Raw genomic sequence first — 27,065 nt, 5'->3', positions numbered from 1 at the left:
TATATGTTGTTTAGCTGTTCAGTGCAGGAAAATTCTACGTTGATGTTATGACAATGACTTCTGCCCAGTACAACCAGAAAAACAACAAGAAATATTTAAACCAGAAAAACAAGAAAAGTCAGTGGAGTGCCTGTATCAGTCACTGGCATGTCACTCTGCTTGTGGCTCATAAAGACAGTATTTGCATTCAGACTGTTTGTTAGTTTGAAAGTTCTGCTGTACACTGCCGTCCATTGTGATCTGATATTTGTGTTGGTAAAAATATGAGCCTTCATATTTATTTTCCCATTCTCAATAATTTTCCACACTTTTCTCACACAAAGGTCTGATAATACTGGGTAATTATGTGCCTTCAGACAGTGTGTCAGTCTGAATGCTCAGCTACACTCTTTACATCCTTATGGTCTAATAATTGCAGTGGCCAATATATTTGCCTTCAGACTGTTTGTTTGTTTGATTGATTGACTGATGTTTAAAAGTTAAGCCACACTACATTCATGTGGTCTTATATTAATGTAGAGTGAACAAATATGCTTTCAGGTTGTTTTTCATGTTGAATGCTATCTTTACACATCAACGCATAGATTTGTGCGGGTAAACATATCTCTTCAGATTATCTTTCAGGATGAATGCTCTACCACACTCTTTACACTCATAAGGTCTGATATTTGTGTGGGTTAAAGGCCAGGGACTTGATCCCAAGGATCAAGTTTGTTTTAGTCCATTAGAGGATTATTGAGTGTCATGGCTTTTTGTTTTCCATTGAAATTGTTATCTAATAAGTAGCTATCCCCGGGAGACAATCTGACGCCGGCACTGGCCTTCAACACGTGTTCTCACATATGGCTATTCTGAATTCATGTACATGGATTGTTTATGTGATAGAGTATAAAAAAGTGCTCGTGCATACATGGAAGGTAGAGAAGATAACTGTTCATCTTATCTGAAGCTAACTTTGAAATCTTGGTAAGTCTTAACTCCGGAAAACAGACATTGCCAACACTAACGACTACGTCTTTACACTATCATATACATTCCAATTCATGTACATGTATTAGAATAGGACGTCCTGATAGCCTGTTCAGTTCGAAAACGGGAACGGTGATTTCTCTGCAAGTTTTGTAAAATGGGGGCAGAAACTTTACAGAAGTGTAATCAAACCTGAACCTCACTGAACGTAGCATCTTACACAACAGAACTTGGTGATTTTTTGTCGAAAACGGGTAAAATACTTACCGCCGCTACCACTGCTTTTGCTGTCAGCCATCTTGTTTTACGCCATTAACATCAAAATATGTTCAAAGCTATCGTTTTAGATGACCAAACTTACGGATTCCATTCCAGCAACTATCGTTTCCATACCCACGCTATCCTGCACGGTGTCAAAGCTATCGTTTTCATTCAAAAGCTACACTTTCTTAGGTACCTCTGTTTCTGAGTGAATGTTTTACCACTCTTTACACTCATAATTTCTAATATTTGTGTGTGTCAACATATGTCTTCAAATTGCCTTTCTGAGTGAATGTTTTACCACACTCTATATTTGTGTGAATCAACATATGTAACTTCAGATTTCTTTTGTCACTGAATGTTTTATTGCACTCTTCACACTCATGTGGTCTGATATTGTGTGTGTCAACATATGTGACTTCATATTGCCTTTCTGAGTGAACCTGGTATTCATTACACTGGTAAGGTTTGATATTTGTGTGAATTAACATATGTGTCTTCAGATTGCTGTTCTGAGTAAATGTTCTACCACACTCTTTACATTCATGTGGTCTAATACCGGTATTTCTGTGAGTCATTACATGTAACTTGAGACTTCTTTTCTGCCTTAATGTTTTATCACACTCTTTACACTCATGTGGTCTGATATTTGTGTGGGTCAACATACAGTATGTGGCTTCAGACTGCTTTTATGACTGAATGTGCTATCACACTCTTTACACTCATAAGGTGTGATATTTCTGTGAGTCAACATATGTGTCTCCAGACCACTTTTCAGACAAAATTTTATCACACTCATGATCATAATTTTTGTTTGTGTGGGTCAACATATGCGTCTTCAAATTTCCTTTCCGAGTAAATGTTCTTTTGCATTCTATACACTCATGGGGTCTGATATTTGTATGGGTCAACAAATGTGAGTTTAGATTGCTTTTCCGACTGAATGTTCTACCACATTCTTTACACTCATGTGGTCTGATATTTGTGTGGGTCAACATATGTGCGTTCAGAGTGCTTTTATGTTTAAATGTTTTACCACACTCTTTACACTCATGTGGTCTGATATTTGTGTGGGTCAACATATGTGACTTCAGACTTCGTTTCTGAATGAACGCTCTACCACACTCTTTACACTCGTAAGGTCTAATATTTGTGTGGGTCAACATATGTGACTTCAGGGTGCCTTTCTGAGTGAATGTTTTACCACACTCTTTACACTCATGTGGCCTGATATTTGTGTGAATCAACATATGTAACTTCAGATTGCTTTTCTTACAGAATCTTCTACCACACTCTTTACACTCATGTGGTTTGATATTTGAATGGGTTAACATATGTGACTTCAGATTGCATTTAAGACTGAATTTTCTACCACAGTCTTTACACTCATATGGTCTGATATTTGTATGGGTCAACATATGTCTCTTCAGAGTGCCTTTCTGACTGAATGCTCTACCACACTCTTTACACTCATGTGGTCTGATATTTGAATGGGTTAACATATGTGACTTCAGATTGCATTTAAGACTGAATTTTCTACCACAGTCTTTACACTCATGTGGTCTGATGTTTGTGTGGGTCAACATATGTGACTTCAGATGGCTTTTCCAAGTGAATGTTCTGTCACATTCTTTACACTCATATGGTCTGATATTTTTTTTCTCAGACAGTATTAATTTATGTCTTTCAAGATTTTGCTTTTGCCTCTCTTCAAATGTTTTCCTATTTTCTTTGAAGTCAATTTCTTTTACATTTGTGTCCCTGCTCAAATGTCTGCAATAATTGTCACTTTGTGTGAATGTACCATTGCACTCTTTGCACTGACGCAGTTTGATATTTGAGTGTGTTGGCATGTGTGTCATATGAGTGCTTTCTTGTTCAAAAGATTTACTGCTTTCTTTACACTGATATGGTCTGATATTTGAGTTTGTCAGCATGTCGTTCATTAAAGTGCTTTTCTCTGTCAATGTTCTGCCAAACTCTTTGCATTCATGATGTTGTACAGCTGTGGGAATCAAAACATTTCCCTTATGTCTCTCTTGGCTTTCACATTTTCTTCTTTGTACATCTGTGTGGATTAAAATATGATCATTGAGTTTACTTGTCAACTTAAAAGTAGCACCACACACTAAATTGGGATGACACTGTTCTAATTGAGATGGGCCATCTTTTGATGGACTCATTTCACTGTCATATATCTTACAGTCTTGGCTTTCACACCTCCAGAGGCTTCCACTCTTTTCCTCTTGCAGATTGTGTACCAGTCCATCACTTTCTCCCCTTTGAAAGCACTCCGCTGAACTGAAGAATTCTTTGTGTGCTGTCGATCGTTTTTCCATATGATCAAGCTCAGTTAGTTGATTGATGTCTTCTTCGGAAATGTTTATTCCTGATCCACTGAACTCCAATGTGATGAAACCATGTTGGACAAGACTTTGTATGATTATTGATGAACCTGTAAGCAGAGTGATATATAAACAACAGTCTGCTTGAGTAGTGAAGAAGTGACATGGCATCATGAAATGCCTAGGAAGAGATAATTGGATTTCTCTCTCTCTCTCTCTCTCTCTCTCTCTCTCTCTCTCTCTCTCTCTCTCTCTCTCTATATATATATATATATATATCACAGGAAGTAGACTTAAATATGTAATCACTATCAACCTAATATATGCAAACTTCCATTAGAATTCCTAGCAATGTCGTCAATGTTTTTGTGTTACGGACTTTGATGTTTGCTATGACACATATCGCTTGTACGTACATCCCAATTTTGTTACTTGACAGGAACTCTGTTCTGTTGTGAGAGTTGTCTGAGTCAACTTTCGAAATACATCGCATTCTACAGCGCTGCACTGCAGTCTAAGTTAAGGGTACAGGTCAACAGCTTATGTCTTCACTACAGCCTTACGCTGCAGGTTTGATTCCGATCGAGAAACAACGTAATAATTTGTGTGACAAACATAATTTATTGTTGTTCTCAGAATGACTTTATGCTTGTGCCTTCTATGTCACTTGCCCGAAGATTATACGGTACTGATTTATTAAGTTGAACTTTCGTTGAGTGTATCTTTCGGGTTTATCGCCAACCGGGCTTGCCAGGTACAACGTCGCTTGGTGATCGCCAGGTATGAACGACGACGTCCACATTGAGCCTTATGACTGGAGCCATGACATTACTGAGCCATTAAAACAATCGACGGTACCCTCATTTGATTCTTGGGAATAGCTAAAGCTTTACCAACTCGAAATTTCGTTGGCATGCCTTCCATGTTTCCATATCTGGATTTATAGGTCACCTTTTTGTCAAAATACCATGAGAGCACGACAAATCAGTCTGTGTCGCGATGTGACATGCACGTACAAATGGTACCATCGCAGAAAAAAGTTCCGGTTGATAACGTACAACAGGGTAATATAGATTACTTAAGGGCCAGTTCATGTGATAAATAAATAAATAAATAAATAAATATAAATATATATATATATATATATATATATATATATATATATATATATATATATATATCACAAATTACTTCAAGTACAAATTACGGTACATCTGTTACTTAAGTTTCATACAATCATCAGACAGCACTTCATCTGTCTGATGATAGCAGGATGCACATGAAACTTAAATAACAGATATTATTACTTTGCACTTGAAGTATATATATATATACCGGTATACATTGAAGAATACATGTACTCACGGCCCATGGGAAATTACAGTGCTTGATGCAGAATGCAGCGCGTTATAAATATATTTTCTACTTATGACTTGATTAACCCTTTTCCTGCCAAGTCGGTGAAAATCCGCTTGAAATTCGGTGTAGCTAGAAGCTGAGCAGCCATGGCTGTTATTCTCCTAAGGCGGTGGAAATCGGGCTACTTTTTGGTACCCCCTTTCCTGCCTAGTCGACGGAACTACGTTTTGCTATCCCCTGTGCGTTTAGGGGTCATCCGAGGACAGGTTTTCTGACAAGGAACGCCTTTTCCCCTCGAAATGGGTTCGCAGGGAGTCGATAGACAGGGAAAGGTGCAGAAACCTGTCCGCCAGTCCCCCACACCGAGGGGGCTGGTTTTTTTTTACCGCTTTTTAGCGGACTTGGCAGGATAGCATGGTGACGTTTTCTGGCGGAGTTGGACGTACTTGGCTGCCTGGCACTATAGAGATTGCTGCCGAACTTGACCAACTCGGCAATGCTAATCTAGAAGGCTACCTCTTGCAAACGACTTGGCAGATATGCCGATGGTGCGAGATGAAAGTCACTTATTCAGTTGTGCGTGACTGAAAATGAGAACGTATTTTTGACGGGACGGCTCGACTTGTTCCTCCCATGGAACGGATATGAACGACTCGGAAATACCATTACAAACTGGTGTCCGACGTACTAAGCTGGGCTTCAGCTCTGCAAGTTCAAGCCAGGCAACGTCCTTCACCGCCTTGGCCATGCCATTCAATGGACGTAGCTTTGGATTTTTATTTATTCCATCGTCCGAAGTATTGGCTCTGGTTTGCAGGCAAATGTATCCTCTTGCCGACGCATTGGTAACTACGTACGCTGTTTGCGTACAGAGAATTCAAAAGGTGACATGAGGTCAATATGCTACATGTACGGGGATACCGCCTGCATTTTGCAGGGACTGCTTTTGTTATGCAAACCAGCTAGCAGTACAATATGGCTGCCAGCATGTGGACACGTCGATGGCTAGAACAATGGAAGCATATTGCGTTGCACCCGTGCATCGCAAAAGTGAACTGAAGACTTAGGGGTAGTGACTGGTTATCACTGGTTAGCTGCAGCCCAAGGCATGTCGGTACAAACCCGTACCTGACTGAGGACCACTCGATTAAGTCAGTAATGAACGGTAACACTCGTAAGCCAACTCCCAACTGAGCTGGCAAAACTACGTAAAGCTGTGCTTCAATGGCTCAGCCATGTCGTTAATACAACGGCAAAAAAGTAGTTTTTGTGCTACACTGCCAAGTCGTTGGAGGTACGTATTCAATTGACCCTACCCTGGGGAAACAGGACAGGTTTGACGGTGCTTCTGCACCCTAGCACGACCCTCAGGTCTCTGACTAACAGACGAGTGAGGTGATGTTTGTGCCTAGCGGACGTACGTAATTACTGAAAGAGTTTATTTCCGAAAAAATAAACATGAAACGGCAATAAAATGACGCACTCCCAGGGGCAAACAAAGCCGGTGACCTCAATTTTTTTCTGCAGCAACCCTTGAGCTCCTTCCCCTGTCTACGGGCATGTAGAAATTATCGAAGTCTAACACGTATAAGTACGGCTAAAACTACCCTGAAAATGGGCGATTTCAGCCAAATGCCTGGCAGGATAACATGCAGGAGAGCCAATCTTTGCAGGCACATATTATGGGGCGGTTTTCTACTGACTTGGGAGAATAACGGACAAGGGCGCTCGGCAGGAAAAGGGTTAAGGTGGTTGGAAAGGCTAGAGCGTCAGTTATAAATTTCAACAAAACTATTAAAATATAAAAGTAGTCAACATTCTCTGTGGAATAAAAAAACTAGACATTTGGGCACAAAGGCATTGCAGAGTTATAGCCTGTTAAAACTTCTAAAAAACTGACCAAATAAGAAGAAGTTGGGGAGTCCTTAGTGTATTAACTATGGTAGAGGTCCCTAGCTTTTAATAAAATGTTTGAAAAGGGAAAGTCATTATTTGCTGTTTTTCAGGAAAGTTTGACAAGGTGGTGCTGGCATTCAGAGTGAGTGACTACTATTGTAAATGCATTTTTAGATTCTTTGAGTGTCAAAGAGGTGTCAAAAGTGAGATTAACCAAAAAAATAGCGCCAATGGCACTTGATCACAACTGGCACATTGTGAAACTACTCTATCTCTGGGTACACCTGTACATGAAATACTGAATGGGTAGGTGCTGCGGGTTTGGAGTTTGTCAGTAAATGCACACACAAAACAAAGTCCCGAAGTAGCGAATTCCAGCCATTTTCAAACCACACTGTTTGTCAGTGGGGTAAGCAATATTCGCAAAAATCACATTTCCAGGCTAATAGACTATGTTTTACGAAATCACACATCCTTATCACAAAATAAAACGATCTTTGTCTTTAAATCAATGCGCCAGTAAACAGGTCCAGCAGCTAGTTATGTCATCAAGTCTGTAATGTTAAGGGTCATAACAAATGTGAGAAATCTAAAACATTAAATATGTTGTTTTTTATCAATTTTATTACCAAAAGCGCATGAAATCTCTGATACTTTGAATTAGCCATCCTGCATATTTCTAACATTCATCAAAACCTCATTTCTGTTCCACAAATCATTAAATAGTCCATAATGCAGGATTGGTGTACATTCAAAACTACATATATGAAAGACCCCTAAAATCAATTAGTTAAAGGGGGTTAGAAATTCCCCAAAACTATCTAACCCCTGCTCCGTTTGGCTCCATTTTTCGGAATCGGAACCTTTGTCGTTTACGGAAATGGACACTGAGTCTGTCTGACACCGGTTGAAGCTAACCCTATATCACAACTTCCAGATGTGATAATGACCTATGGTCATTATGTTAAAAAATACCGCCAATGGCGCTTGGACATAATGACCGCCTAGTATTATCGGCATTTATCAACAACCACACTCACTGTGAATAGACAGACCACGAAGTCAATGAGCAACATATAGCTGAAAGACTATTTTTCACATTGCGATTTTAAGGTCATTTTTATGAGAAAAGAGACATGTATATGTATATGGAGAAATAGCAGAAGACATATTTGTAAATTGTTTGTTAAGTGACAATCATATATGCATCTCTTGAAATTTTGTGGTTATAAGGTATAACACTAGTGTAAGAATAATGAGGTTAGAATAAGTTAGTAAAGCTAAGTTGACAGTAATTAAGATTACAAAATTATACACTAAGCTGGGGAAATCTGATTGAAATAAATGTTGAAAAGTAGCAAAGTCATGGTCATCTTTTGTCTAATACCTTGTGTAAGTTCATGAACTTTACATAAATCTTGCTGTAGATTTGTTGCTAATGGGCAATAACTGTGTTTCAGATCATTTGAGAGCAATCCATCCATGACAGCTTTAAATTGTAATATACTTCTATTTAAAGGAGAGAAACTTCTCAAATAATTTTTTTCCCTGTAATTTGCTGTGAGAACACATGGACAGATGCTCAGGACTCTATGCTGGTGCTACCTTGATAACTAACCCACAACTTGTAACGTCATTGTCTAACCTGTTCACCCCAATTTCCTGTAGACAGGTCCACACTCTCCATTGATAACAATGGGTTTGGGCCATACCATTGTAGTGAAAGACTGTAACATGTGAGGTTGTGGATACTTAATCTCTGGAATGTCAAAGTCTGTATATTGACTCAAGGATGTTTACTTAACAAATGCCTAGGGTCATCTCAAAAGTGAGAATCTAAACTATGAAATATGGTTTTTTTTAATGCTTTTGATGCCCAAAAGAGCATAGAAATCTCTTATACTTCGAATCAGTCATCCTGCATATTTCTAACATTCATCAAAACCTCATTTCTGTTCCACAACTCATAAAACAGTCCACAATGCTGGATTGGTGTACATTCTAAAACTACATATATGAAAGACCCCTAAATCAATTAGTTAAAAAGGGGGGTTACAAATTTCCCAAAACTATCTAACCGCCGCTCCGTTTGGCTCCATTTTCCGAATTGGAACCTTGGAACCAGTCTATGTATCGGTATCAAATATCAACGCAGTCTGTTCAGCAGTTTTTGACTTTTTGTCGTTTACGGAAATGGACGACATCAAACACCGGTTGAAACCACCTCTATATCACAACTTCCAGGTGTGATAAAAAACTGCTCTATGACTTCAAAAGAGGGGTGCAAATATGGCTTGTTTTCAACATTTTGGACAGAATAACAGTTTTCCTACATAATTGTATATCAATTTATCCAACTTTGAAATGAGATATGGACATGGAATTTTACAGCCTATTAACAAGGTTACAGATAAGATTTGTACGGCACAATTTCCCTGTATTTGAAGTACTTTTTGAAAAATAGCATTTTGAAATTTGAAAGAATTTTTAATAATTTTTGATAAATAAACCCATGTAAAATCATAAAAACAAATTTTATTTACAAATCCTGCCGTACAAATCTTACAATTAATAGTGTCAACATATTTATAACTAATTTGGTAATATTAATACTATCCAATTATTATGAAATTCAAATATGTAAAAAAAATATGAAAAATTAAATTTTAATATTTACTGGTGTCATATTTCAAAATCATGGCTGCAAATATACAATTTTTATGTTCTTTGGAGAAAATATTAACTAAGGGAGTTATCCTGAAAATTTGAACTAAATATCTTGATTCTAACACTTGAAACTTGACATTAACTCTGAGAAAAGAATTGGTGCAAAAATAGCCTTTCCAACCACCTTAATAGCTAAATGCTTATTACTGACCCATATATATATATATATATATATATATAATATATATATATATATATATATATATATATATATATATTTATATATATATATATATATATATATGTGTGTATATATATATATGGAGGATGTGTGTATATATATATATGCAGGATGCATGAAACTTAAATAACAGATATTATTACTTTGCACTTGAAGTATATATATATATACCGGTATACATTGAAGAATACATGTACTCACGGCCCATGGGAAATTACAGTGCTTGATGCAGAAAGCAGCGCGTTATAAATATTATTTTCTACTTATGACTTGATTAATAGCTTTACTTATTACTAACCGACACAAATAGAGAACTTACTTTCCATAGGTAAATCCTTGTTAAGATATTGCCGACATAATGTTTTTGAAAGCATTTCAAAACATCCCACAAGCTGATGTAGCTGGTCAAAATTTCTTGCAGCTTCACAAATTGCTGAACATTCTGAAATAGATTAATAAAATATTTAAAAATGACTACAAAATTTCACAATACAGAACAGTAAATGAACTTGTGGCCTGTACCGGTATGTCTCTGCTGTGGTTTTAAACAGAAAACTATTTTGAAACTTGAAAGCTATTTCTTTCTATAAAGTACTCAGAGTGGATATTGAACATTGGATTTCACAGATTATAAGTCAGTAATTTCAACAAATGAAACTCTTGGAAAACTGAATCACCATTTTCCACAAAAAAGTAAAAAAAAATAGCCTCAATGACACTTTCCTGACATTTGTTACATGTGGCAAGCCAGAATGAGTGTATAGTGCAGGGCTCGAAATTAACTTTTTTCCCTGGTAGTCCACTTGGGCTACCATGTGTATCGGCACACCAACAGATGTAAGAGTTTGTGATTAATAACCTGACCTTGCTGGATTAAGCAGCAAGGTTTGTCTGTCTGAACAGAATACTTTTTGTGAATATACTCATGTTATACTGCATCTTGTAAATAAAAGGCTGGTTGATTACAAGATTTGTATACCACAACTTCTTTTAGGTTTACTCATGATGATTTCAACACAACAATTTTTGTACAATGTGGTACATGTATGTTGGCTGCCTTGCCGAGATAATTTGACCAATGTTTTCCACTTTTATTGCTTATTAGCATTTTGGACTAATGTTGTTAGTTGACTTCATTTGAACAATACTCATTTACAGTTGAGCATGTATCCACCAAAAATACACAGATAAAATGTGAATCAATTCTCAATTGTTTGCCATTGGAACAGGGAATTCAGGAATATTATATTACCGGGGTAGGCATCTCTTTTAAATACAAGTCATTGACAATGACATAGTCCCCCCTTGTAATTGGGATTTTGTCACTGGAAGTGACTAAAATAATCGCAATCATACCCATCTATAATCCATAACACTAGGTCAAAATTCTTAAAGTTGCAATATGGATCAAAATTGTCAATTTTTTTTTGTAAAACTAATAGTAATACTACGTTGAAGTACTCTTCTTACCTAAGCCTCTTACCTATCCCGGCACACAAATACGTTCAGTTTGATACGTTGCGGCCACCTAGAAAAGCTGTTTTGTAAACAAACTTTCAAAACAAAAACATTGGCGTTTGTGCTGTACATGTGACAAGTACCACGAAGAGTGATGACGTCTCAATAGAGTGCACATTGGAGGGGCGATGTTGACACGATGACAGTGCTTGACATATATACCGATAATTCCAACCAATTACCAACTTCCGGTAATGGTGGCTCCCAGAAACATGGATGCCCATGCTCAATGTTTATGGAAAGCGACAAATTCCAAACCATATAAACGACAAGGTTAGTGTAGTATAGTTTTAGTCTTCACTAGTGATAAATTGGTATGACCAAATGCAGTAAATATGTAGCATTTCACATCAACACACCTTGTCCAGTGGGATGCGCTTATTTTGCCCTCTACAGGCCCATCGGCATTGTAGCGCTACTGGTGAGCGAAGTCGCAAAAACCAAAAGTCACCGACCGCCTCACTGTAGCGCTACAATTTTGCAGCTAGCAGCTGAAGGGCATGCAAGTATTTTACTCAAAACACAAAGATGTGCAACTGATGTGACTCTGTTATTCAAAGTAAACAATGTTGGACGTCACAGGAACATTTCTAAATACACTTCATGAGCAAATCATTTTTGAGTCACTAACTCACGAGCTAGAAGACAAAAAATTTGCCCAGCCTGTTTCAACTGGCCTGCCTGTGACTTGTGGTTTCACTGCCTGCTCTCCAGCTGCAAAATGTGAGGGAAAAATGGAGTCTGACATGTAGATTTTTTCCTAAATTTACGAAACTTGTGTACCAAAAACTGTAGCAAAATACCACAGACTTTTTTCTCCTTGTCTTTGAAGATACGAATCAGTTATTTTATTAGCGCAGAGAATTGTCGTTTTCGTCTACGGTATTGGAAGCATTCTGCTCCTTGATACCCATGTAATATTTGTGGAAATAAATGAAATTAAAACAACAGCAACAACAACAAAACTCACACAAAATAGCATGTCATGCGATCGCAGTGTCCGATGCGATGGTGGTTGACTCCTAGTACATGCATGTGTTGTATTAAAAAACATGGACGGTCATGATGAGCGGACTATTTGTTGAAAGGGGTGAGCAAATATCACGAACGTTTACAAACCCATTACGTTTGATAAGATTACCTTACTGACGAAAGAAAGCAGTAGAGGATAACAAAATAATGGAGAATGAATGTTCAAGTGACGGAACTGCAAGTAAACCCAAAATTATTTGCGGTATTTTTAATCCTCGGTCCCTCTGCCCTAATAGAAGAGTCTTTTTGATGTCATATCCACCATAGCTGCTATGCCAGTCCAGTAATCTCAACATCGCGATGGACGATTATTTTCTTTCTTGACAAGAGAGATTTCATCTGTCACAGCACAATCTAAATGAATGATAGTTTTATTTGAGGAATTTCACTCATGATCATGACTACTACAAATTTCATTACTACATTTATTGTTTCAGTGTTCTCCACAAATAAAAAAATTAAGTGGGTGGCTAATTTGCATAATCATTTGCATAATATTAACATAATCATTTGCATAATATTTACATATAGTTTGTGTTCAGCAAAAATTGACAAAACAGGGTACTCATGAAGCAGAGCCCCTCCACTGATTTTTTCAAAATTCAGTACATCCTCACTAAGTTGCATAAGCTCCTACCCTTGTTTAACTCAAATAAAGAAAGGTTAGGAGAGTAAAATATACCGTTAAAGTTGGTAAAACTGCTCAGATCAAAGAAACTATTAAAAGATGTAAAACAATGAGATATCGAAGTTCCCGTGACAGCATCGCTAGGAAAATACTATGTTTTTCAGTACGTTTATCAGGGTTCTCTGACAATGCGCACCCCCGGTACCAAAATAGAAGAGTCCCACTCTGATGTCATATCCGCCATTGTTTACGGTATATTTCATTCACGCACGTGATCTGGGATTTTATTCTCTTCACATGCATTTCCATTTGTCTAAAGCAAGTAACGCTCCATCTGTTAAGAGTTTTTACCGCTGACTATAACAATTTTCATTGCTATGTTGCTGTTTTCACAAGATACTGACCGTTCGATCTTGGAAAGTTGAGTTGCTTTACATGTACGTGCAGCCAACGCATGCCGGTGCAGTGACAGACAGTTCCGTAAGCTATGCTACGCTGTTGATCGGCAGCATACATGTCTTCGTTCCACGTTTACTTTTTATTTCAAGATGTGAGTCAAACAGAAATTTCACCAAATTGCCACTTCTGTATCTAGGGAATGTGTAATCAGTTTGATTTCAAATTTTTCGTCAATTAAGAGCAGAAATCGTCGCTGACTTTTGCTGTCTTTTGACTATGGTTTTATATCAATTTTTCTGACCTTTACAATTTCTTTGGATGGGTCGGTGGAGTCATGGGTTGAACAATAGCGTCGTGGGCCGCGACGCTGTTTTGGGCTGGGAGAACCCTGATGATGGTGTTAAAAGAATGTGTACTTTCTTGGGGGGAAATTCGGCAGAATCAATCGAGACAACACTTAGATCTTGATGCGACCGCACAGTTTATTGTGTCACCGTCCGGGTGGCGGGACGGTGATTGTGTGAATGGGTTGACAAGTCGGTCGAGCTTCTCTCGCAGTCTTTCTTCCGCTATGGTCGTCGTGACATATCTTGACGAGGTATTAAAATGACAAATTCACACATACAACAACAGCAAAATGTGCCTTATTGATTTAAATTAACACCTTATTGAAATTCAATACAGAAACAAACAAAAGCACGGCATAAAAACATTGCCGTGAACCAAACCCGCCACCCCAGAACAAAGGCTGACGGTGGGTTTCAAAAGCATGGGCGGCCGAAAATTTAACTGGGCGGTGTAGATTTTATCTGGGCGGCCGTGAAATTAAAGTGGGCGCACCGCCCACTTAAAAGGCGCCGTGGAGAACACTGTGTGCATGCATGTACTAGACCCACATCAGTTGCACTTTTACGTATGAGCTTGACGTCAAATCGTAATGATTTTGTCATTTTTCTGAGATTAAATTCAAGCTGTAAGTTCTTAGAAATTTGTCTTCTTCATCCCAGAATTGCATACGTTCTTTGAAATCGAACTTGGCTGAGGAAATTTATGTCAGTTACATAGGCTCGGAAACATCCGTCTCTGTGTTTGTTTTGCTGCAGGCAACGCGTTTCTACATGTCGTTTACTCCCGATAAACTTTGCTACTCTCCTCAGCTTTCTCCTACATTACGTTAGCCTATCGGGCTAGTAGAGGTTATCAAAAATTACTTGCCCGGCGGTAAAAACTGATAGCCTGTGAGTTCTGGGTAGTGGATTTTCTCACCCCTATAAAATATAAATTCCTATTCTGGTGAACGGAGTATTCGGGTCACTTCCAGCACCCGGAAGTAATAGTGCAAAGGCGATCGTAGGTGAGTGATTGATCCGACGATGTGTCCAAACAATTTGGGGGGGGGGGGAGAAATTCAATTCGCAAACGTGGCTAATGACTTTCAAAAAACATACGCCAAATGAGAGTTTTATTCGCATTTTGCGAGTATGGCAAACGCTAGTGCGGACACTGTATATATGTCTAATATAATAAAGTCAAGAGCCCGGAAGGTGCACTGAAAAATATATCTGATTATGAAAGTTACACACCCAAAGGGCGCACTGAAAAATGCAACTGAAATGATGAAATTTGTGACTGGCACAATGCATTTCAGGTAAATATGAGCCTGTGTCAAAATTCAAAAGCACACTGAACCCCCTATTTGACATTTCAAAAACATGGTGACCCCCCACCCAATCACCAAAGTCAAAAACAGGGTAACCCCCCGGGTCAATGAAACTGACCAGTCCCTTATTCTCGACCACTGGTCATCCGGGTACTTGCGGATTCTTACGTCATTCTTGGATCACAGCACGGTTAAAGTTGGGGGTTTTCTACCCATATTCAAAGTTACAACATACACAGATGACATAACTTTTAGATGTGCTTTTTTCACACAGAGTCAATTTCAGTATCATTCGCGCTTCTGTATCGTCTGATCTCTCATCACAGTCGCTTGGTGGGCTATTCAGCTCTGGGACTATTCGCCCCATAGACGAGTGTACAGAAGCGAGAAACACTCGCTTCTGTACACTCGTCGATGGGGCGAATAGTCCCAGAGCTGAATAGCCCACCAAACGACTGTGCTCTCATTCACCTCACTCACCGCGTGCGTTTCACCTTTGACGTCGCCCCGCGGTCAAGAATATGATTTGGCATACATGATACTGTAAATATATCACTGAGATTACCACTCATAGTCATACCTTCAGAACTGAACAGAACGCCGCAAGTATCTGTATCAGCACCACCAGTGTAAAGACCATTGGTGCCCGGATTTGTGTCACTCGCTGTACTCTGCGTGCCCATCATTCTCACCGACTCCATTTCTACGGAATAAATTCTTCAAAGGGATGCAAGTGGGTGACAGATGTGTGCCGAAAGTCCGACTGTGATATTTATGAAGACCGCACAAATATGTAAAAGACCACGTAACTGTAATTTCTCAATCGGGTCCAAAGTTAGTGCAGACTTGACATGCACTGTCGTTGGTCGTCGATGCTTTTGAATATTAGATTCGGATTCGGATTCTAGGTAAGCAAGACGAAGCTGCTTGAGATCCGAGCGCGAACGTTCACTTAGGCGTGGACTATTTAACATCCTGGGGGTCTGGAGATTTTCAAAAAAAAAGTTCCCAGAAAATGCCAATGAAAAAAATTCAGCCAGAGAAGGCTTGACAAAAAAGAGGTTGGAGAGTGTAAACAAGAATAATATACAATGGACCAGGTAAAAAACAATACCACCTCAATGATCTTCCAGACCCCCCATGATATCGAATGGTTTACCCCTAATATCGCATTTGCAGCTCAATTTGCTCGACTTCTGATCATAACATCAGGAAAGGTCTTCCCGATGAAATCCATCAGAAAATCAAATAATTTGAGTGAACATTTGAGTGTAATTTACTAGCACGAAGTAAAATGAGGTAAAAATTTTTGAATCAAAAAGCAACAGTGAAGAAAACGTGAGTTATTTAAAGGCTTGTGTACTGCTTCGATGGTCAGAGTTGGGCCCCCGAGGCAGTGCTGTGACCGCTCATCAAGTCCTGCGCAATGCTGCTGCAGTATAACTATATTGACCACATTTCTGAGGGTCTGCCCTTCAACTGCGTGAATTTGGCATAAATTGTGATTATCATTTAGGATTCGAGTGCTGTAAGATATTTTTGTATTGACATAAATATTTAATTTTTATCAATAGTACTTACACTATTGCTATAACTGATAATGCCTTACGGCCCTGTGCAGTCTTTCGGGCTTCTTTTCTGTAACTCTACGGTACAATGAACACGTCCTGATAGGCTACATAAGAGAATGTCAGCGACAACTGGGCGATCAGTTATGCAACACAAAATTAACAACAGAGTAAACGGATGACTCAAATAAAACCACAGCAGAACATACAACAATAAAAGCCGATTTTGCACTGAGACAGTCATCTGAAAGACTGTCGGTTTTTTGTTCCGAGAGTCAATTAAAGGAAAAAATGGAATAAAACAGTCATTTTAAAACTAAAAGTGACAACATTAAAATCTTCGTTGCACTTTTATAAACAACAACCTCACACACAGAAGTAAGTTGCTGGAAAATAAATGATACGTCAAGCTCACGGTACGTGTTGAATGACGCCCTCAATGGTTCAGTTAATCATAGACACTGCAATGGTCAAAGGTTTGATGTCCCGGGATCTGTGTTTTGTGGCAGTTTTACACTTTCGTAGTTAACTTTTGGTCCCGTTTGGCCCCGGTCAGGTGTCAGAGTTAACCATTTAAGGTATTTGTGGCCTCGTTCTTGTTCGTTGGCTCCGATGGCTCCGTTTTGGTTCAGTCCTTTGTTAGGATACACCCGCCTTTGCCATGAGGAGTGAGCAAGAACAGCTCTCTCTCTCTCTCTCTCTCTCTCTCTCTCTCTCTCTCTCTCTCTCTCTCTCTCTCTCTCTCTCTCTCTCTCTCTCTCTCTCTGATAACTCACAAAGGGATGCATCTTTGCTTGTCAGTTTGCTGAGCAATCTTATTCTTAAGTCAAGCAAAGAACCCCAAATGATATGTCCGATAAATAAATACGGCTTGTATGCAGAGAACATTACCTGTAATACTGTATCTAATCTTTAGTTTACTGTAATCATGTGAAAAGGTTAAAAATCGGCGATTTTAACACTGATTTTCGAATTCATTTGCTTAAAAACTAGGTGAGACTGGGATACATAGCAAAAGGAGACAAGTGAGGACTTTCAAAAAGTTGCTCAGTCACTCAAATGATTAACGACAGCACAGTCCGATAGAGGGACTGTGGCGACAGCATTCCCAGCTTTGACTTATTAGACAACTGTGGGAGCAATCCTGATTGGTGTAGCATGCTAGCAGGCGATCTGATTAAAATCAGATGTAGAGTACGGCGACGTCTACTTACGCGCATATACGCGGTATTCTCTTGCTGTCGTAGAGAGAGGCAAGACAGCAAGAGAATACCGTGTACATGTACGCGCACTAAAGTAGACGTCGTCGTACTCTACATCTGATATATAACAGGACGACTATTTTGTTTGGCAATAAAGTTCTTACATTTTGAATAAGAGGCATTTTAATTTTGCTAATCATGGTTTTAATCAAATTTTTGAGTGTCATATCGGTCTTTAAACCCTTGCCATTTTACAATGAGGATAGATAATGCCAAATAAAATAGTAGTTTTTTCTACATATACTCTTCTTTTAAGTGAAATATTACATTTCAGAAAATAGCGTCAAGTTTTTGACTTAAATTAATTTTTATCATTAATACCAAAAATTGAGGTTTTTACCCCAAATATACACCCATTCATCTTTTGAGTAAACTACTGCTACCATACTAAACTTTAGAGTCTCTGCATTTTGAAAATATATAGTGCGAGGAGGTTTCCTTGTCATCTTTGGTGAGAAATATTGCTTTGAAAAAACCGTGTTGGCAACACGCAGCTCCACCTTAAATTCCAATTAGACCAATAGGATGGGGAGCCGGGTCGGCGCTGCACAGCCAACGTGACAGAAAAAGCCGGCGCACGGCCCATGGACTACAATATTGCAGATAGGGAGGTTGTAAATCCAGTAACTAGTAATAACGACCAATAACTAGCAATAACGAGCAAGAATCAGATAGAACGCGCCAGTAACGAGCAATAACTAGCCAAATTATATGATCTGTCCATAAATTAGAGTGCAACCTGTAATTCCTGCCGATCGTGGAAATCCCACCCTCTACGAAACGTTTAGTAGCTACCAAAAAGAGCGGCACCTCGAAATAAGACAGCTAGCATTGACTATGAGACACAGCAGAACATACAACAATAAAAGACCTAAGACCTTGCCAGAACTAACTGGAAAAAGGAATCGTCAGCAGCTAAGGATAACTAGTGAAAACACAGTATTTGAATTATAACGATAGAGCATGCATATTTGAAGTCCCACTAGCTGTAACTCTTGAAATTTGTTGACCTATCCTCTGTTGTTTTTTTTCTGAATTCTGCCCCCAGAAGGCATCTGGGCTTTTACTACATTAGAAAACCATTCCTTTGTGAAACATTTGAGAGGTAAAATCAAATTTTAACGATCATCTTGATTTCCTGCATGTTCAAAAATTGGTAATACAAAGGAAAGAACACGCAATGTCACAGTTGAAAACATTCATCCCTGTTCATAACATTGGACTACTCTGTGCAGTTTTTATGTGAAGATTTCAGTGCAGATATGCACAGTATCCACGATTTTTACTTTTTCGCATGGGGCTGCGATTTTATGAGCGGGCACTCATTTAATTGCATCAATTTGTAATCTTTAACTTGTTCAAAATTGCACATACAATCCCAGTGGGTAGTTAATATTAAGTGTATACACACACCTAAATTAGTATATTCTCACAAACTTATTTTAGTTTGAACGCAAAATCATAAAAAAATAATGCTAAAAGATACAACTAGTTGGGCTTTAAGTGAAGCGCTCTCTATGAGAGATTTGGCTAACTTCGATCATATTTAGACTGTTACATAGAAGCTGTAAGAGTGTAATTATAGCCTGCAATTAAATAACTTACAACGAAAGATATGAAAGAAATGATAGAAGGGTAATGAATATTGAATATTTCTTCAATCGTAGCTCACACCACAAAGATACAGCGGTCTTCCGCAAATGAGTCACTTGTGCTAAAGGACTGGACAGAAATTACAGGGCGGGAGGGCCGGTGTTTTCCAAAATGATGCTGCGGAAAAAAAATAGTGAACTTTCAAACCTATTTGCCACAGTCCCTCGTGAGCTATTCAGCTCTGGGACTATTCGCCCCATAGACGTGTGTACATAAGCGAGAAACAACCCTCGTTTCTCGCTTATGTACACACGTCTATGGGGCGAATAGTCCAAGAGCTGAATAGCTCACGAGGGACTGTGCTATTTGCATGAAATATAGAGACCATCAATTTACATGCCAAAAACATAGAAACGCCCCCGGCGTGTCGCAGTCCATCTCAATATTATCTTAATTGACATATTTACAGATTATTTCTCAATTGACCTTTATGTAGGTTATTCTGCCCCACCCATCTTCTGAGTTTAATTAGTCTAGGACATTCTGAAGGTCATGTGTTAAACGCTATTCTCCCCCATGACTTTGAATTCAGTTAGTCATGTTTAGAACTTTCTAAAAAGTCATGTTTACTACAAGTGAAGATATTATTACAACAGTAATTAGCACATCAATGGAAATTCTAGATTGTTCTTATATTCTCTAGATAGAATCATTTTAGTATAAATACGGGATCATATAGATTCTATGGCAGACTATTACGGATTACGTCAGTGCTTAATTTAAGACTTTTCGGGACTTGAAGACCTTCACATTCACACGCTGGATTGCTCTGTGAATTTCTGTATCTTTCTATAATCAAGTGTTTGATACAAGGATTTTGTGCCGTCCCAGCTGACATATGTAGCCTGTAAATCTTTACAGTTCGTACTTAATCACTTGATTTAGTGAATAGTTTTATTTTAACAGAATCGCTGACTTCACCTTTTTTACTGTCGTAACACTTTGACCTTTTAAAGAACATTAACCTTTACAAATAATCACATCATGTAACTTTTCATTGTGATGAATAAGAGATCACACGTCACAATTGTAATCCTGTCAATAGTGCAATTGGCCATTTAAAATTGAAAGGGCCAGGAGTATGATGGCCACAATGTTTACCGTCATTTACAGTTTCAATGGCTTGTAATTTTACCGTTAACACGATTGGAACTATTTTGGGATAATTGGATTTTCATATTTTTCAAATTTCTCAAAATTGTTATGTGCCGCATAGCTGAATGTTACGATATTGCAAATTAATCATGAAAACAAATGTGTAATGTAAAAAGAACAGCAGATGAGATTAGTACATTTGTAGATTAAATTGGCATTACTTCACCATCCAATTATCCCAAATTAGTTCCAATAGTGTTAGTTAGGACTATTATTATCAAGAAAACTTATTACAGTCTAAAACTAGATATTTAATATAGTATACGTATAATTGCATGGATATTCCAAGTTTTGTACAGATATATAATTGATAGTTTACCCCTAGATTATCATGTAAAGTGAATTTTATATTTTTATACCCGATATTCCACTATCATATTTGTGGTTCACATCTACACTTTCAAAAACGGTATTCTAATCATGTTCATTTTTATCGATTGACAAATATTTGCAAAGGCCGATGTAATGTCAGTATTATATTGGAAAAAGTCCATAGGTTTTTCATAGACTGTCATTTATGGTGAATCAACACTTTCAGTAAAATTTCAGTAAAATGAATGCGAGTATTGAGTTGTGATGTTGCAAGTTGCAATGTTGGATGTGGGTATTAAGTTGTAAGTTGCATGTGGACATTGTCTTGTGATAATGTAGCACTGTGCTCATGAAAAAAGCCGAATTGCATGTATTTGGATTGCCCTAAGACCTGTAAGACTCCTAAAAATGCAGTACAACCATATAAGTCACTCGGCTAACTCATGTCGCAGTTTCCGCCCACTCTGTATTTCTGCTTTTAAGGTAGAATGCGCCTTTAGGACAGATATTAGGACTCTCAAATTTTTCCAGTACTTTTTTGATACATAATTTGTAAGGGCTTTTTAAAAGCTCTTGGAGTTAGAAAAATGTTCATCTTTTCAAGTTTCAAGTTCACGAAAATCAAGAAGTTTACTTTCCCCGGGGATGGCGGCTATTTTGAATTTAAACTATCGGTAAATGTTTAATTTGTTTCTCTAGTACCAAACTTTGCACGAGCACAGTGACCCATAATTTTTATTCTTAATGTGGTAAAAAGAGAATGGATGAAAGTTTCATTTAGGAAAATTGAGCAAAGGTTTAAGTCGTTCACTTTTCGAGGCGCATACTAAAAGAAATATACTCATTACTGCCATCACATGTGATTTGAGAGTTAAACGTGTTCAAATAAAGGAAACCAAACGAAAGGAACGACACAATCAAGCGACATACGTATACTACCGGTATGTAGTAAGTCCAACAATTCAACTAAGGGTCGATCATTAAATTTTATGGGGAGTGATCAAAAATGCCAAATTTCTACAGAGCAAAAAGTCTGGTAAAACAGCTTTTATAGTCACGTAGTTTTTTAAAGGTATTCACATATAGGTAGGCCTAAAGAAAAAACTATGGGGGGAATAATAATGATATCAAATTAAAGCATGTACCGGTATGTAAGATAATGAAGATCTAATGATGCATCACTAACATGTTTGAAAAGATCACGAACGCATGAAAGTGTCAAAAGTATGTACGTAGCATGTATACCATTGAATTACGAGACTTTTAATCACGATTACTACTTGAATAGCTTAAGTCTTAGTCTCGTCACTTAGGCCTATATGTCGCAGTGTGCCAACCATACGCACTGTGGTTTGAACAAAGGGAATTCCGAACGTCGATCTCGTTTCAGAGTTTATGATCTATGATTAACGCAAGCCGCTGTTGAGCTTCTGACCCGCATGCAAACCCGAGTTACCCTTCAGATCAGTTACGCGTGTCCTTGTCTGACCTCGCCTTCAGTGCCGCGGTATGGGACGTATTTTTTACTGACCTTTAGGTTTTTTTATGGATTTTGCCCTACCCGGTTTTAGTCTGAAATGTAAGTCATAAAACTCCTTATATTTCTCAGGTCAGGCCTCTAATAATCCGCGTTACACCCATAGACACTAGACTACTCTCCAGGGTATATACCGCCATTGTTTGGTCACATTTACCTATAGTTATCAAATATAACTGTGAACCTGTTCACAGCCAAGGGAACTGTGATGAGGATGTTATCAAATATGGTCCTTTACATCCTTTTTCTACTTTATCCTCTTATTTGGTATGTACATATCGATTAATTTGTAAAACATTAATATTGACTTCTTGTGTTAAACAAACGCTCTCCGAATTCTCAATCTATTATTTATCAGTATCGGGGAACGAGGGTCACGCTTGTGCGTGCAAGCGTACTCGTTAGTCAACTCACCATGTCGGTGTATCCTAGCAACTGAAAGCGCTTGCTGTCGTCTCTTCTTTCACCTTGCCAACAGGTTATATCTGCCATGGATGGATAAAAGGTCAATTTAGTTGGTATCTCAGAATCCGGTGGATCCATGGCCAAGATCGTATCCAGACATTTGACTGTTCAAGTACACAGATGGTAAGTGCATGTGTGACCAACGTCTGGTAAACTTACTTCCTTAGTATTTAGCTTTAAACATGTCATACTACTATACAACAGGGCAATAACCTGGCATGTGTGATGAAACCAACGAGCTGAAAATCATAGGCGACCTCGCTATGAATATATGTTTTAAATACCCAAGGAAAACAAATACATGTGTGGTAGGTAGCTGTTCAAACAAACAATGCCTTGAAAATACTGATTGTTAGCCTCGACCCCTGATATCGTATGGTTGTAACAACAGAAAACGCCACCTGTTGCCCTGCAGAAATCCTTGACTGATCAAAAGAAAGTGTTAATGTCGATAACTTCTTTTTAATGCCTATGTACAAGTCGGAAAAGGGACATCTCATTACATGACATGATCAATAAGAGTAAGTTTCTGGCATCATTTCGCAAATTCGGCTCTTCTGAGTTGTATTTTTTATTTTTCTTGATCTAAAATAGGTCACTTAAGAAGGTATGTTCCATGTTATTTTTCACTTGGACTTTCACATACTGTATTTATGTCTATGTTCGTCATAAACCGAATTTCGAAAACCTTTTCACGTGCGTTCACTTTCACTTTTAATAATATGGATGCGCCCTCATCGATAAACCAGCGAGAAATTAAATATGATCTGACCTGTGACCCGCTTTCACTTCCGTTATTTTAACAACACATTTGCCAGACACCATGATTCGTAAAGAAGACCGTATAACTATGATTTCCATATTCAGCTGCGGTCTTTCACCGGTTTGTAGGTAGAGTTTCTACACATTTGTTTTAATGTCTTTGAACAGGATCGCCGTCAAACTTTGGAAAAACGGCTCCCGGTCAATTTTTATCAATGGATCTTAACCGTTGCGATGTATGGAGTCAATAATTCGCCGATGTGAATTTAGTCTGGACAAAGCAAACGGTTTGTGCATTAATGTTCCCGTTTTATATATTGTTGACTTACAATACAACGATCTACCTGCCGGTAGTAAAGCTAAATATGGACATACATGTGACTACCGATCGTTCGTATGAGTTGTAACTATCCACTTCACACATTATTTGTCTGTTGAACGAACGGAGGCCAGCGACAGGGAAGGCTCCTCGCAGAATAAACCTACAACTCCCGGTCGTTAAACGCCGATCGTTCTCAGCCACCATGCATGCCGTGCTCGAGGACAACCCGGCAGCTAGAAGCGACTGTGCAATACTCTCACTGTCCTGGAAGGGGACGGTTCCTGACACCGAGAAAGATAAAAGCTACACACGTAAGCGATGTTACACAGAAGGATGGCTTGCCAGCGGCAATGTGAAGGGTATCGTTGGAGCAACTTTCACTACCAGTCATTGTAAAAAGGACTTTACCGTTCCCAGCCGGACGAACTTTAACTTGCGGGGTCATAATTCCGAGGTAAGTGCCCCATATGTTGCAATTTATGACACCGGCACACATCGTAATTCTCGTAATGTTCGCGGTACGGCACATACTTGAGTTCTCTGAAATATATGCCGTGTCGCCACAAGTGTTACAGTTGCCGAGTCGGTCGCTTTTCAATTTAAATACGGGATCAAAATCGCACTCAGGCTGCAACGTGCTAGATTTAAATGTGCTATTACTAGGCCATCAGTCTTCCATTTACAGTACACTGTTTTTGAAAGCAACAACATGCAGACAAAGCGATGCATTTTCCAGCAACCAAGATGTGACTGTGCAGCAGAATGCAAAAAAGACAATTGTTACCGAGATGAACTGTGTAAATACAGTCCTGTGATAAAAAAAAAATATTGTAGATACCAGTACCACGCAAGGGACATCCACTTAAGAATGGCAGAAAATGTCGATTTAACCTTTTTTAGAATTTTTATTCTGTTGACAGCAGAGAAATTTTAACATCAGTATGGTAGGCTTGACGATGGTGTGTTAGTGCTTTGGTTTTACAATGTAAAACGTCAAAATTATGTAAAACACACTTCATTTCCTGCTAATCCCCCAGCTTCAGTAGGTTAATTATAAACTTTTCTGCATAGTAGGAAGTATCTGATAATAATGAATTGATGTTGTATGCGTCCACTAACTAATGCTTCTGAGTGCTGCATATTTTCAGTTTTACCATTCTGACTTTAGGCATTAATTTCGCTGTTGTTCATTTTGTTTGAGTAATAGAAATTTGTGTCTTAAGTTGTCTTCACGGAAGTGAATCCATGCAAAGCTTTAAATGATGGTATTATTTGTCACTTGTTGTTGATAACATAAAAAAACACAAAATACATAGCATTTTATCATTGGGGTTACTGAATATGCTGCCTTACATGAGAGCGTACATGTTGGGCCGGTAACCTTCAGTGACAATAATGTTATTCATATTTGATGTGAATAAAATTAACTACATTGCCTTTGTTGGTGATTTACATACATGTATATTTTCATCAAAATGCACATTAAACATGAAATTTTTCTTACGTGAACAAAACAATGCCGACAACTAGTTATGAGATCAGTGTTGTATAACGTGATCTCCCAGCACTGCTGTGCAGGAAATAGGCATTACTTTAGACGTGCAGAGGAAAGAGCACTCCTACTAAGGTTATCAGCATAGAAATCTCTTAGAATTTGCATATGTATTATGTGACTGAACTCCTTACATGCTTTTGTGAAGTACTTGGAATCTCATTTGCATATTCATAACTACTTTGGGTTGTTTCTCCTTGAGACTTCTGTTACTGATGAATTGTGCAATTTCCGTAAGTTTGAAATGAAATAGAACAATGATAGCGGAGAATATACTATGATTGTAATTGAGGTTTTAGTCATAACATCCTTAATTATTCTCATACGTATTGTTGACCTGTGATAGACCTGCCAAATCTTTTTGCCAGAACGCAACAAAAATAGTAAAATATTTTCTCAGAGTTTAGTTTGATTGTTCTATTTTGCAGTGTAAATGCCATATTTTACTCGACAAACATGATTTTGTCCATAGAGGCAATGCATCCTGTGTCTACTGCATATACTCTTGGCTTTTCACCTGTCTGCAGATGTAGTCTGTGGTGCCAGAGTGTATGAGGGGACATCAAATATAATCTTAAAGAGTTTGAAGTTTAGATCATATTTTGCCTTCCCCAAAAGATACATTTTGTGATTGGTTGGGTTGTAGGGACTATTAAAATGAAGTGATTGTGCAACATAGAAAGTACCATTATAAGCCGGAGGATAGTTACCAAGGGCAACCAACATTGACCAATTTTGATAAATTGTAGCCATAGGTGTTTCTACATGTAAATTTGCTATTCAAATTTATTCCGAACAAAATTAAAATTCGGAGGGGACAGTAGTAGCTATTTGTAATTTCCTTCCTGCTATGATTTGAAAATCCCCTCCCAACCCATTTTCCCCACACCCCATTAGGAAATCTCCCCACTTTCTCTCTCCTCACTAAAAAACTCCCCTCTTTCCTTTCCTCATTACAAAAGTTCCCATTGCCATCTCTATGCCAGTTGCTTTTCCCATGCTCATTGTCAAAGTCCTGAAAAAAGCTGACCCCTGCCTGTTCATTGTTTCAAGTTTCCACTGAGCAGCTGAAATTCTGAGGCAGCTAGCAGACCAGGCTAGAAGCTATTTGGTCCTTGCACTGGAGTGGAAAGAAGTCACAATCTACATTTTTGTTGATATGATCAAGAAATCTGTTTTCATAGAGTCCAAGGGGTCATATCGGTTTGTTATCTTATCTTTTGGTTAGATACGCAAACATTAGATTATTTGGCATTCTGTGTCCTTTACACCAATAGAGAGAAACATACGGAATGTAACTGCTGTTGTTAAAACCCTTTGAGTGCTGTACTTTTTCCCACCAAATTTTAGTGCAACATTTTTCCAATTTTTATGAACTTTTCTGTAATTTTTGTTGATAATTTTGGACCAGATGAACTCAACATTTCATTGGCTACAGTTCTTAATCAAAATTTTGACAAAAATCTGACAAAAATTGACTGAGTTATATTTTCTAAGGGTGA

At 38.3% G+C, this 27,065-nt stretch overlaps 2 protein-coding genes across 5 annotated transcripts in view; one reads left to right on the top strand and one right to left on the bottom strand.

Annotated features, from left to right (window-relative positions):
* Window positions 1-1,050: 1,050 nt before the first annotated feature.
* On the bottom strand, window positions 1,051-22,996 carry LOC139142238 (zinc finger protein 345-like). Of its 3 annotated transcripts, XM_070712121.1 has the most exons (4): window positions 15,556-15,848; window positions 10,058-10,180; window positions 3,434-3,685; window positions 1,051-3,298 (listed from the first exon to the last, which is right to left on the bottom strand). In XM_070712121.1, the coding sequence occupies exons 1-4, from the start codon at window positions 15,674-15,676 to the stop codon at window positions 1,953-1,955; spliced, it is 1,842 nt and encodes a 613-aa protein (XP_070568222.1). In that variant the 5' UTR covers window positions 15,677-15,848; the 3' UTR covers window positions 1,051-1,952. The 3 variants fall into 3 exon arrangements, with proteins under 3 accessions (XP_070568222.1, XP_070568223.1, XP_070568221.1); XM_070712122.1 differs by lacking the exon at window positions 15,556-15,848 and adding an exon at window positions 22,877-22,996 and having other exon boundaries at window positions 1,051-3,685; XM_070712120.1 differs by having other exon boundaries at window positions 1,051-3,685.
* LOC139142236 (tubby-related protein 4-like) overlaps window positions 22,918-27,065 on the top strand; it is a 64,465-nt gene continuing 60,317 nt past the window's right edge. Inside the window, exons 1-2 of one of the 2 annotated variants that reach the window (XM_070712117.1) lie at window positions 22,918-23,050; window positions 23,858-24,465. In XM_070712117.1, coding sequence (XP_070568218.1) covers window positions 24,214-24,465 — 252 coding nt within the window. In that variant the 5' untranslated portion in view covers window positions 22,918-23,050; window positions 23,858-24,213. Of the gene's footprint in view, window positions 23,051-23,700; window positions 24,466-27,065 lie in introns of those variants that run through there. The other variant, XR_011554327.1, reaches the window with a different exon arrangement.

This window comes from Ptychodera flava, chromosome 10, assembly GCF_041260155.1.
Source record: "Ptychodera flava strain L36383 chromosome 10, AS_Pfla_20210202, whole genome shotgun sequence".
In the NCBI taxonomy this organism is placed as follows: domain Eukaryota; kingdom Metazoa; phylum Hemichordata; class Enteropneusta; family Ptychoderidae; genus Ptychodera; species Ptychodera flava.
The sequence above is the reverse complement of the archived record's forward strand: the minus strand, read 5'-3'. Positions and strand labels throughout refer to the sequence as shown.

Coding starts and splice junctions, on each gene's coding strand:
- LOC139142238 (XM_070712120.1), bottom strand. CDS start 15,676: ATGGAGTCGGTGAGAATGATGGGCACGCAGAGTACAGCGAGTGACACA. Junction 10,181..15,555: donor CGTTCTGTTCAGTTCTGAAG/GTATGACTATGA, acceptor AATCTATTTCAG/AATGTTCAGCAATTTGTGAA. Junction 3,686..10,057: donor CAAGGATTTACCTATGGAAA/GTAAGTTCTCTA, acceptor CTCTGCTTACAG/GTTCATCAATAATCATACAA.